The sequence below is a fragment of the Larimichthys crocea genome, chromosome XIII (assembly GCF_000972845.2).
Source record: "Larimichthys crocea isolate SSNF chromosome XIII, L_crocea_2.0, whole genome shotgun sequence".
Taxonomy (NCBI): domain Eukaryota; kingdom Metazoa; phylum Chordata; class Actinopteri; family Sciaenidae; genus Larimichthys; species Larimichthys crocea.
In genome coordinates this window covers 26,349,587-26,362,714 of record NC_040023.1, presented here as the reverse complement: position 1 = coordinate 26,362,714, position 13,128 = coordinate 26,349,587, and the positions used below count along the sequence as shown (strand labels likewise).

Below are 13,128 nucleotides of genomic sequence, written 5' to 3'. Positions count from 1 at the left end.
TTATCCAGCACTGATGCTGTCTGACGAGTTTTTGTCCTAAAAATGATAATATTCTGGGCGAAATGGTTTGTGGGCATGTCAGAAGCCAATCTCATTTTCGGTATTTGCTTCAACCGAGCACTAAATGTGGTAATAAACATATTCAATACCAGGATCGCAGTTTTTTCCCCAGCTGAAAAACCACCAAGAAATACCAGTGGCACATCTCAACTGTAAGATGTAATGGGTTGTGGCCAGCCGCCCACCTTGCTGAATTTGCCCATAGCCAGACCAGTTAGGTCACACAGCAGACTGCACAGGTGCTCTTCAAACAGACTGGTATCAGTCAGGTTCTCTCCCGTCAGGTTCACAAACTGGTGGGCGTACACCACCTGGCCTGGAGAGAAGAACAGGTAAAATTACAAAAAGCCTGTTTCCATGATAATGACTCACTATGAGCTGCAAATCAGAAGGATTATTACCCACTGTGCTAGTTGTTAGATGTCACATAGCAGCCAATGTACAATCCTTTAAACTGCCTTGTGTAAAGAGAGAACTTTCGGTTTATTATGTGTAGTTTTTCTACAATAATAGTTTTTACTGTTCACAATGGGTCAGATTCCAATACTACAAGTACAATCAGTAAGTGTATCTCTAAACTACAACATAACACAAGTCATAACTCACATTTTTATGTCTTTAGTTTCGATTTTCTGTCTGTCATTCTGTTGCAAGGATCTGACACGTACCTTGCATCTTGTGACCAAGGAGGTGAAGAATCTCCAAGACTGACCAGTGGATGTCAAGATGAAGGTGTAACAAATGCCAAGAGGGAGGAAAAATCTGTAGGAGGAATACAGAGCACCAAGTTCAACAATCAACTGATGATATTTTCTCAAGTTATAGTAAAAGGTTCTGGGTGATGGCAACTCTTGGTAAAGGGCTGTGAAAAAACTAAGGTCTGCCAATCGTTTGCTGATATAATTTCCTTTGCTCCACACTTCTGTTGCATCTGTATCACACACACCTTTCCATGGTTAGGTATAGTGAAGGCACTCTGAATGCTGGCAGGCAGGTCTTTGAGTCGCCCTATGAGGAGAGTGATGCCAAACAGCTCCTCCAGAACAGCAGAGGGGAGCTGAGCCTCCAGCTCCTCGTAGGGGTGTGAGTGACCTGCATCCAGGAAGCCGGAAGGTTCCAGGTACCTTAATAAATACAAAAGGACGTGTCCAAATAAATAAACAAAAGCAGTAAAAGTAGATAAAAACATGAAATTATAACATATAGATAAAAACATTTAAATTAATGGCACCAGTGCTGACAATAAATAGTCAGAATTACCTGTGCAGGAAGACTTTGACATACTGAAGAAATGAAACACACTGTTGTCTGAGGTCCTCTGCTTCATAGTGGAGGCTGCCTGCTTGACCTGCAACACATGAGGGATGTTGTGGGCAGTCTTCTTAAATCTTATGTAAAACATGCCCACTGTATCAGAGATCAGACGTGACTCATATGCTTCAATTGAGCTCAACAGTCTTTTTATGGTACATATGGTCATTTGTAAACATTTGTGCACTCACCTTGTTTCATATTTATCTCTTTAGTAATCATCCGAGGCTAGTAAGTCTTCTCCTCTCCTCGTCAAATGTTGCCTGGATAACATTTACTTAGACAAACTGTCCTTAACTGGATGTAAAGGTCTAACTTAAACCCTAATTTCCGCCAAGGTGATTAAGTTCATAATGTGAGGTGTATAAAAGGAGCACACTTAGCTTTCCTTCCGATGTTTTCCTTTCTAGATGTAAATGTATGCTGAAATCAACCCTCTGCATTTGATATTTCCTGTTTACACTAAAAACATTATCTGACCGTACCTGAAACTATCTGGGTAACACATAAGATGTCTGTTTGTGTAAGCAGAATATGGCTTACTTTTGGACAAAACATCGTCATGAAAATTAAAAGTCTGATTATAAGCTGGACTGCGGATTACATATTGCACAAACTCACCAAAGTCATGAGAGCTGGACTGCACCAAGGTCTCCAGCCTGTAAAGCTTTTGTCTGAAATATAACAAAGACCAGTGAGATGTATGTGAATGAACCATAGTGGACAATGTTTCAAAACAAATGAGTTCTTAAGTAAAAAAGCTAAGCGAGACCTTCACTTTAGGCAAGGCAAGGCAAGGCAAGTTTATTTGTATAGCACAATTCGTACACAAGGCAATTCATAGTGCTTTACAGAGGAAAGGAAAAACATTTGACATTAAGACAAGCAATAGCAATAGAAATAAAAAATTAAAAAGAGAAGAAAATGTAATTAAAAACATCAGAATGTCATTTAAAATCATTAAAATAGCAAATTTGAAAACAATTTAAAACAATAAACGAATCACTGGATTATGATTAAAAATTCTTTAAAAGGGTGATGCAGCAACGTAAATTAACATTTAGAGTGTGTTTATATAAAAATCAAACTTAACTGAGATCTATTTTACATATCGGCTTACCTGAAAAGACCAAAGAGTAGCTTTGTAGATTCCACCAGTGCTGTCTCTGTTACCCAGGGGAAGCCGAAGATCTCTATGGTGTCTGTCTCATACTCTGCAGGGGCTGGGTCAAGACGCAAGAGCAGCCTACAGAGTGGATGCAGTCACATCAGTTCAGACTTTATTCACTTTTTATTTTTCCCACTGAGATGTGACTGGGGTTTCAGTCGTGCTCAGAGAATCAAAAACTGACCTTTGAAAATAAAAATAAACAGTTACTCAGGATGATTCACAGATACAGTGAATGTTCATCGGCACCGTTTCTCCGGGACCAAATACACAGAGTGAAATCTGTTGACCTCCAAACAGGAGAATGTTTTATTTTTTTTGTGAGAGTGGTGAGCTGACAGTGAGTGTACCGTTTGAGGGAGCCTCTAGCAGTGTACCCCTCTGTGGAGAGTGCTCCAGTGGGGTCCTCTTTTGTTTCAGAGCAGCAGAAGCACGGCGGCCGGGATGCGATCTGCTCACATGGGCTGTCTGCTGCGAAGGGAGACACTGGTGGGGTGAGGGATTCGCTGAAGTCGTCCGCCATGCTGCACAATCTGTATCACCTTTAATGACAGAAAAAAACATGATGAGACATTACAAGATTGTTGCATGTTGCAGTAGGAGTAGACAAAAGTAGCAGGCATTCACATACTGTAAGGACACTGTGTACTTTATAAGAGTATAAAAGCATAATATAGGATCAGAGCAATAATATGCAGTATTACATCGATCCTGGAGATCCTATATCTTATGCTACTGCTACACATTGTAGAACATTACGATTACAACGTTAATCAAACAGAAGCTGTCATTATTCAGACAGCTGTCTTTGTCATATGGGATGTTTTATTTGTTCTGTAATGTCCACCTAGATGACCAAGCCGAGCCAAACTACTTCACAATGTATCCTACAGCGACACGAGTGTGTACGTTACCCGCAGCTACTATAAATGGTTCAATCTTTCTACAATATTTGTGTCTGTGTTTGGCGAGAGATGAAGCGACAACATTATCATGTAGCGAGCTAGCAGCTAGTATCTGCTAATATGTCTAATACACAGCGTGAGTAAACTGAAATGAAAGGAAAACTCGACCGAGCAGCGCCTCCGGAAACTCAAATGTCACTGAAGCATTGACAGACCTTGTGTTTTGGCTCCTTGTGTGTTGTAATTTTCGGTCAAACTAAAGCAAAGTGTTAAACATTACACCGCTGTCATTAATCCGTTGTTTGGGTTTTCAGTCTATCCCGCGCGTCCACACCACGCATGCGCGCTTTGGCCCGGCGCTCGATGATTGGTCCGAAGTTTCACAGTGGGCGTGGCCTTGTCGTACTGCTCAGTCAGACAACAAGAGGTCTCACTGCAACACGTTTCCTCCGTCGCAATGCTCCTGCAGGTAGAGTGTGTGACTGTCCTGTCTGCGTCTGTCCTGTAGTCTACTGTTTGTTTCTTTATTTCTCCAGGAGGTCGTTAGAGAGCAAATTAAATGTCCTCTTTAATACCAGTCACAACAAAGCGCACTTTTTAACCTCACGAATTAGTTCAAAATGTCTGACTCTAGTTTAATTAACACCAAAACTATCAAATATAGGCCTGACAAGAAGCACACACGACGAATACTGCTTGGTATCTCTACATTATTGCCATTAAAGCATCTTTTAGCATACACTTTTGTTGCTATTAAAAAGCAGTGAAGCACCTGCTCCGTGCCCTGACTTATTTAATAGTTTATGTCAAAGTGACTTCTTGTCCCCTTCAGTGTCGCTGCAGGGGTCCCGCCCAAATGAATACAAAATAATGCAGCAGTTTAAGTCCAATTTTTATCCACGCTAACCCTAATTTCCATATGCAGATCTGTCTCTCCCAACAGTCCCTCTCGCCATCACACCATTTCTTGCATTCTAATGCATTCTCACATCTTTACAAAATCCCCCCCTTCCGCCACACGCCGTGGATGTGCTCGTTTTGTCGACTTACACTTCGTTATTTCTGCACGTTTGACTCCGGTGAGGAGATGCGCGATAGATGCGGTTGTTTTGCATGCTCTAATTTGCACGTTTTATCACCGGGAGTCAGTGGAGACAATAAAAATGGACGCGTCGGGAGATTTTTTTTTCTTCCCTTTACGGTGCATCGACCTCCCCGCTCTGCTTTCAACAGGAGGCAGTCCGTCTGTGTGAGGGCTCTGTCGCCTGGATGAGGAAGGTAAATGTTTTTTTTTTCTCTTCCAACGCTACAAACCCATTCAGTCCTGTCTTGTGCACTGTGGTACATGGAGAGAGTGAGATTTGAACCTGTTTAATCCCCCCTCCCATCGCCCCTCAGATGTAGCCTCGTTTCCAGGCTTTGATGCACAGGACCAGGTTGGATTTTCTTATTTGTTAAAACCACAAGTCAAGACTAAATATCTGATGTACCCACTCAGGTCATTCTCTAAATGCACTTACTTGTAATCCACCTCGTCCTTCATCCATTCAGCATTTGATGCTCATGATGGATGCAGTGGGACTATTATGTTAAAGTGATAACCTGGTGTGATTACCTTTTGAGGCTTCCTGATGAACTTGAGGAACTGTGAGTAAAGGAATAACTACCAACAGTCTAGTATAGAGGCAATATGTGTTGAAATTTTGCACCAGGTGCATGCACAAACCCAGGCCTGGAACACCTAAATGGAATGCAACCATTGTTCAGATTATTAGTTAGACTAATGCTTTCTATGGAGCACTGAAACTGGCAAAAGGTTGTAAAAGATTATAAGACGAGTGAAATACATTAATTACTATTTCATTAAATAATACAGCTGATGAATAATCAAGGAAAAATAAAGCTTTATACATTACCCAAGCAACATTCCCTATTTTACTTTACACATTACCAATCTTCCTTAAAGATGTAAGCTTTATGTATCCATGTATATGCAGGGCATCGATTGGTCCAGGGCGCATGTGTGTAACATCAGTGGAGCAGTGCTTGCTCACCTAAAACATTGAGCTAAACACAGTCCTTTCCTAGCTGCTAACTTTCTTTCTAAAAGTACACGAGCCTGTGCAGGTGTAGTTTCCATTATCTCCTGATTGGATGGACCGGTGGACAAACTCCAAATATTCAGCTTCAAAATAGTGTTAATTGTTCTGCCCTAACAGGTATGACAAAGCAAACATTCACAGTCTGTGGACACCCACACAGCCATGAGTGGTCTAATCTCTTCTAACTAATAATACCTGTGTATGTGTGTATCACCTTTCTGACCCACAAGAGGGCCATAGGTGATTGACACCTACAGAACAGCTGCAGGTAGGATTTGTGCGGCATTTCTGCAGTGTCTGCAGAAACCTCACTTTATTCCAACTTTCGAGCATTGACCATTGACAGTATATAATTAGGTATTAACCCATTATTCCACGATGGTTCTCCCCCGCTTCTAATGTTGTAGTGATCAAATCAACAACTGCACCGTAACAAAAGTAACAAGCGAAATCAGATGCAAATCATATTCTGTCAGTGATACAAACAAACAATGTGTACCCCATTTTAGATGAAATGAATCAGTATTATGTATCATGTTGATATTGGCTTTGATTTAGATATAACTGACAGCAGTGTTGGTTTTGCAGCCATTTTGCAACTGGTTGGTTGACTCTTCTGTAGTTTCACCATGTGGGAGATACCATTGCTGTCAGAAATTCCCAATATCTCCAACTCATCCCCGACCACATTACAGCTAGAAGCCTGACATGATACTTTTTTTTTCGACTTGGCTGTTAATGCTGCGAACTATCTGAACAATATGTTGTCATGTGGATGCAGCATTAGTGCCTTGCTTAAAGACACTTCTTATTCTCTTGATTGGTGATGTTATAAAAAATAGGATTATACTGGGGTGCAGATGTTTTAACTCATATAGAGAGAGTGTGTGTGTCTTGTTTTTTGCATGTCTTGTCCATATCCCTTATTTGGCCTGTGTTTACTGAGGCTGGCAGGGAGGGATAATTATAAAAATACTACAAGGACGGGTACAGAGAGACAGTTTAGGGAAGTATCATTTGGATATGAAACATAATGCTCATTACTGAGCAGAAAACCAAAAAAGGACGTTCTGATATTAACTGTATCAGTGGGGACGTGTCCGAGACAGCCCATTTTAAAAAAATGTATAAGAACCAACTGTTAGAGCTCCTCAGGGAGGCTTTTCTCTGTAACCCCTTTTGTGTGTTGCACTGTTAAACGCTCCTTCTTGTACAAGAATAATAAATTCAACTTAGACTTTGATACTTTGAATCCAGCCTTCCTAATTAAAGGATTTTTCTTTAAAAAAAATTCCCATAACAGGTGAGGTAAAGACATTTTCTGCTCTGTTGGGAGAGCTATTCTTTTTTTTATTGTGCCAGCTTGCTAACATAGAAACTTGGCCTTGAAAGATCTGCACTGCTTGGCACCCATGTCCTTCCAGATTTCCTTGTGAGTAGTAATAAAATTATATTTTACTGTCAGACACTGAAAAAAGCCACGGTATTTAAGTTTGCCATCTATAAGTTTGGTTAGAGTAATAATCTGGACATTGTAGAATAATGTTATCCTATGACCGGTAGTTTGACCTCTGGAAATCCTGTACGATATAATTCCACCATTAACTCCCCCTCTTCAAGGAGTATAGTCAGAGGCCTGTAATGACTTTGCATAATGAGTTACATTCTCTTTTTTCATTGGGTCTGCTTTCTAAAAGATCTCTGCATTGTACAGGGGAGAGCGCTAGTCCCTTTTATCTCCAGAAAAAAACCCTTGTGGCTACAGTTTGATCAATTAAACTCCTGAAAGGGCCCCCCCGCCTTTCATTCCTCTGCCTGAGAGGAATATAAAGTTATCAGTCTTCCCAAGCGATATGAGGACGGAAATAAGTAGTTTGTCTATAAAAATGTCCAGGTACTTTATCAGCGTCCCAGTAGGCCCCGAGGCCCTGACACTGTTCAATGTGGCTCTGCTATACTCCAGTCTCATGTGCTCTCCCTTTCTCCCTCCCTCTGTCCCTGTCCACTTCGTCTCTGCCCGAGGCCCGCTCCTCGCTGGGTGGGGTGTATGCTGCTGGCACTGCACCTCAGCGGGATTGACTGGGGCCTGTGCCCCAAGTGAGGTTATCGATTTCAATCAGTGGCTTGAGAGATTGGAGCTGAATGATGCTGTAGACTTTAAACGGTGGTCAGCTGCACTGTTTGTTGTTTGGGGGGAAAATGCTACAGGAGGAGGCACTCTGCTTTTGAAGCCAAGTCAGATAAACATACAAACAGAATTATATAGAGAGTGAGAGATCTTAATCTTCCAGTTTAGAGTTTCATTGTGTGTTTGTTGGTGGATTTTGGGCATAAAATGGCCCAAATAGACACAAAAGAACAATGATTACAAACAGATTCCATATTAACAAAGAATAGATGGAGAGCTACAACTAAGGATTACTTTCATTGTCAATTAATCTGAACTATTTTCTTAATTATTTGTTAGGTTTGTAAAATGTTAGAACATAGTAAAAGTCACATTTTCATATTCAGATTCTTTGTTTTGTTTTGTCTGACCAGCAGTCCAAAAACCTAAAATATTTATTGTAATATCACTAAAACCTGACATAAAAACAGCGAATATTCAGATTTGAGGAGCTGGGACCACAGGATTTTGAGCATTTTTGCTTAAAATATGACTTAAACAACAACAGTAATCAACATAGTTGCAATTATTATTCTGATAATTAACTCTGATTAATCAACTAATAGTTGCAGCTTTAATTAGATGCAGCCTTGTAGTTTTTAGCTATGTGTATACAATAGATATACATGTGGGGAAACGACTGACCAAATACAACAATTTACATAATTGCCTTGCAAATTACATTCAGTACAAATAAACGTACAATATACATAAACAAATTGACCAACTTCATCAACAGCTAGTTGCATAATCTGGGGAAAGGAGTGGGAGTTTAAGTAATGTTCTTCGATATTCTTCGGTGTACGGTGCATTGGGGTTTTTTCTTGTTGAGTAGATACTGCGAAGAGTGCGGTGACAACTTTTTGTTCCATCATCGTTCACAGGAAAGTGCAGGCATAAAGAAAAGACTGATAAAGTTCCTGTTTTGCTTAAAGAGGGAAGTTAGTTCACACAATGAGAGTGCCGCTGTTTTTCTGCTCTCAGAAGCATTTGCATCAAGGCCAGGAGATTAAACGTGTGGGTTGGGAACTGGAGAGAGTGTGTTGTCTCGCTTGGGGCCCCCGATGCCAGAGTTCTAGCTTTCATCGCGCTGGGTGAACGATTTCTCCTGGACGTTTCACTCTCTGTGGCTACAGGTGGGTGGTTCACATGCTGTAGGTGGCAGCCACTGTGGATTTCATGCAAAAGTACAGAGGAGGTGGCTGTGGGCAAATTGTTTCACAATTGCCAATGTTCAATACTTTGCGCTGTGATGCTGAATCCCACACTCTATAAACTCATTTGTGTGGTTAGATGGTATTTGAGTGTTATGGTAATATTTAAAACCGTAGGTGTTTGTGTTTTTCTAATATAAATATTTCTAATGTCAGTTTTTAGACTTCATCATAAGGAACCAATGGGGAGAGAATATCCAGTAGGATACAGAGTATTGTTGCCAGTCAGATTTCAAAGGAAAATGGTTTCTGAGTTTCTGGGATGTAAAGGTGAATTAATGGGAAACTATTTTCATTATTTTATTGTAAAATCTTAAGCCAAACATTAAGCTTCTGCTACTCGAATGTATCAATTGGATTATTTTCTGTGTCATATATGGGAATAAATTGAATATCTTTGGGTTTTGTTGGACATAAGCTATTTGAATACATCACATTGGGCATTTTCACTATTTTCTTCTGATATTTTATAGACAAATTAGCAGATTAAAGGAAAATAAAATCATTCTTACTTGCAGCCCTATTTTCTTCCTTTCTGCACTGTGTGATGCTTGTTCACATCACTGTTGTGGAAGGCTTTCATTACGGTGTCACCCTTGTTTTACTCACACTCAGGCGTCACGATGCAACGCAGCAAAGTGGGCTAAGACTGACATAGTGTCCTAAAACACACAAAGTTTAGTAAATGCATTTTTTTTAAAGCTCTTTTCTCCTACATCTTCTCTTTAAAGGCTTCATGTTCAGTGCAGTTGTGCTGGTGCTTGGCTGCCTGCTGCAGATGAAACTAGTGACCACAGAGGGGCATCGTGGGACCAACCGCCATGTCTTCTATGCAGTGCAAATGGATGGAGGCGTCAGAGCCGCTAGAGGTTTGGTCGAGCAGCACGGACTGGAGTTCATACAACGGGTCAGTGCACGTTTAAGTTCCCTGTTGTTACCTTCGCCTATGGGCCTGCTGCAATTTACATTTTCTAAATCCGGTTAGTGAGGATTTTTTCTAAGAGCAGCCAAAGTGCTGACTTCTGTTTTTTATTTGAGGGATATCTGACTTTCATCAAATTACAGCAGCATTTCTGCATATTTCATATCTGATCAAAGACGCATAGAGTAGGCTGTCCACACAGAGTGACACACACACACAAACAGACAAATATATGAAAAGACACATACTGTACATGCACACAGAAAGGCACACATATACACCCACACTTCCATCTAGCCAACCTCAGCTTACGCCTTTGAGAAACTCCTGTATGTGAAATAGGCTCCAGTTGAATGTCTTTGGAGATGATTGGGTCTTTACCTATTTGCCAGGGTTTTAATCTGCCATGCTGAAATCTTTCCATTTGTCAGAAGACTAGATGTGATTTATCCACATCAATACTTTAAAGGTTACTTTGGTTGTTGAGTCTGAAAGTGTGTCAGCTCCCCTCAAATAAACGCAATAAGAAATAAGAGCTTGGAGCGGGTTAGGTGGAGTACAGTAGTTCTGCTTTTTTTTTATTGTAACAGTGAGTTCAAAGAGGAGGTTCAAGGGCATAAGATATTTTGAAATGGACTTCTTCGGATTCTCTTTTATGAAAGATTCACAATCAGACTGATTTCAAAAGTAAGAGCCATTACGAATTGACATCCATCCCTGCTGTGCTCTGTTATAGACAGGATTGTAAAAGGTATTATTTTATTTAAGTTCTCCTTTTTAAAACGTAAAGACTAACTAATCAACATAAAATGTACTATTTGATTAAAAACACGGTGTACACAGTCCACCATTACATGTTATGTTAAAGCGTCCAGAAACTGTAGGTGCCTTAAACACAGTGAGGATAAATACAACGCATTAAATAAAAAATGAATGGTATCATTTTAAAATATTAAAGCGAAATAGTGGATTTTTAGACACCGTGTTTTTCATTTTCATAGTTCTGTATATAATTGGTTATAGATAAAGCCAGGTGAGAAATCTGAGAAAATATTATTACATCACACCTCTCTATGAGTCCCTTTAAAAGGTTTTAGTTGCACTTCATTCATTTAAAGCGTATTACACTTTGTTCCTTGGCAGCAGATTCCTCCATTGATTTTCTTCACTGCAGACAATCAGAAAACTGTGATTTAAACTTATTGATAAGTGATGCTGGAGGTGCGTTTGTTTTGACATTATTGATAGGAGTTACAGAGGAGTGTCTGCTGGCCTGGTGTGAGGCTGTGTGCAGCTTTGGCTCTGGGGAACGGGGACGCGAGCTCATTTCAACCTTGGCCCTGCTGCCTCTGCTGCCTCTGCTGCTGCCTGGATCATGAATAAAACATCTCTTTGACCTTTATCAAGAGTGTATTGGACAGTCCACCCCCGTCTCTGTCTTCCTCTCTGCCTGTCTCTCTCTCATTGTCCCTCATGTATGCACACAAACACTCCTCTGCCTTTTCCTACTCTTTTACACATCACTGATAGTCCTTGGATGCAGTGACCACTTGTAATGACCCAGACAAAGGCAAAAGCATTTTCCCATTTACACCCTTTAGAGCGGCACTATATTTCTTCATACACACAGCGCTATGAAATGTATTTGCAGTGTGTGTGTGTGTGTGTTAATAGGGTATCCAACCCGGCACCACCATATCCGGAGAAGATGCTTAGACAACCCCCACTTTCACGACCCCCCCAGGTCCAATCTGCTGACTGGCTTCTTTTACCTGTCTGTCGCCAGAGGCTGATGCTAAATGTCACTGACACTAAATCGCCTTTGTTAAGTCAAACCTATCTCAAATATTGTAATATTAAGAGGAAGCCGACACTTCACAATTTGCTGTGATACATATGTTTTCTTTTTTTTCTTTTTTGAAAACATTGAAGTGGAATGAAAAGTCTGACAAGCCCAACGCCAGCTAGGGAGGATTGTGATGTCTGCTGGCATTCCAGCGGTAATGCCGCATGAGTGGAATGGGAATCAAATGTCTCCACGCTGGCACTCAACATATTGTTGGTCTCTTTGATTTAGTGTACGGCATCCAAGAAAATGTCATTGCGTCTCTCCATTGTGCATGACTTGACATATCCATTTTGCAACTGTAAAATAGGAAGAAAAACAAAGCAAAATACCCGATATGATGTCTTTATGCCACACAGACAGATTTACTGTGATGCACTGCAGTTGCTTTTTTGCAGGTGCCTCTTTGAGAGCAGCCGCACCGAAGCCTTTGCTGTCAGTCTTCCTGATTTTGAAATGTGTCAAAGTGATGGCGTTTATCTGTCCACATTCATCTTTTACTTGTTTTACACTTTGCTCAGCTTATAGTTTATCAAAATTTAGAATGGGAGGTTAAATCAGATCATTACCAATAAGATATGACGCTGTGAAACGTAAAATAAAGAAATGAACACAACAAATGCAGTGCACCCAGGAATCCTGCGTCTGTAATTATTATGGCGGTGTGGCAGTGCTGACGTGGATTTGCAGATTACCGGTGTACAATTGTGAGCCTCATCTCTCCAACCAAGCTTGTGGTGGTGTAATGCAATCATTATGAGCCAGAGAGAGAAAGAGATGGTCTGACTAGGCAGGTAATGGCAGCCATTACAGGTTTCACACACAATGACAAAGAAAAAAAAGAAGCTCATCGCAATCTAAAATAGACGTTTTTCTGTTTCACTTTAAGCCGGCACAGAACAACAGCACAGCGACTTGATATTACACGCTGATTTAAAAAATAAAATAAAAAAAGTCTTGCAGGCTTATTCACAGTACAGCCAACCTAGTTTAAAGCTACATCACGTGATACTGCATTGTTTACAAGTATTATTTCTTGCTTACTTATGAGTTTGCAAATCCGATTAGGTCCAGATTAGGTCTATGTGTTGCATTGTTTTTTATTTTAGCTGAGATCATTGATTCAGGAATTAAGTGTCTCTCTCCGTGTGTGTGTGTGTGTGTGTGTGTGTGTGTGTGTGTGTGTGTATGTGTGTGTGTGCACGCGCAGGGTTTTTGTCTTGAACTCTGACATCAGGAAGTCCCTGGTCTCCAACCAATGGTGAAAGGCCTCCCAGATTCCCCTTCTCTCCAGTGAGGCGGAATACTGCTGGCAGATTACCATATCATTACCATATCATTAGCATAACATTACAGTGGCACAGCTTGGCTCGCTGTCTGCGGACGTGCTATCAGCTCATCGAGAGATTCAATCCCCAATCCGCTCCATGCTT

At 40.7% G+C, this 13,128-nt stretch overlaps 2 protein-coding genes across 5 annotated transcripts in view; one reads left to right on the top strand and one right to left on the bottom strand.

The window, feature by feature from the left end:
- mms22l (MMS22-like, DNA repair protein) overlaps positions 1-3,777 on the bottom strand; it is a 16,916-nt gene extending 13,139 nt beyond the window's left edge. The window contains exons 1-8 of the mRNA XM_019256519.2: positions 3,660-3,777; positions 2,890-3,081; positions 2,492-2,617; positions 1,993-2,045; positions 1,321-1,408; positions 1,007-1,184; positions 729-822; positions 246-376 (exon numbers count right to left, since the gene is read on the bottom strand). Of these exons, the coding sequence (XP_019112064.2) occupies positions 246-376; positions 729-822; positions 1,007-1,184; positions 1,321-1,408; positions 1,993-2,045; positions 2,492-2,617; positions 2,890-3,062 (843 nt within the window). The 5' untranslated portion in view covers positions 3,063-3,081; positions 3,660-3,777. The remainder of the gene's footprint in view (positions 1-245; positions 377-728; positions 823-1,006; positions 1,185-1,320; positions 1,409-1,992; positions 2,046-2,491; positions 2,618-2,889; positions 3,082-3,659) is intronic.
- Positions 3,778-3,783: 6 nt separating this feature from the next.
- Positions 3,784-13,128, top strand: part of LOC104923770 (furin-like protease kpc-1) — a 162,484-nt gene continuing 153,139 nt past the window's right edge. For 2 of the 4 annotated variants that reach the window (XM_027287075.1, XM_027287074.1), the window contains exons 1-2: positions 3,784-3,913; positions 9,659-9,834. In XM_027287075.1, coding sequence (XP_027142876.1) covers positions 3,784-3,913; positions 9,659-9,834 — 306 coding nt within the window. Of the gene's footprint in view, positions 3,914-4,305; positions 4,723-9,658; positions 9,835-13,128 lie in introns of those variants that run through there. The other 2 variants (XM_027287076.1, XM_027287077.1) reach the window with 2 other exon arrangements.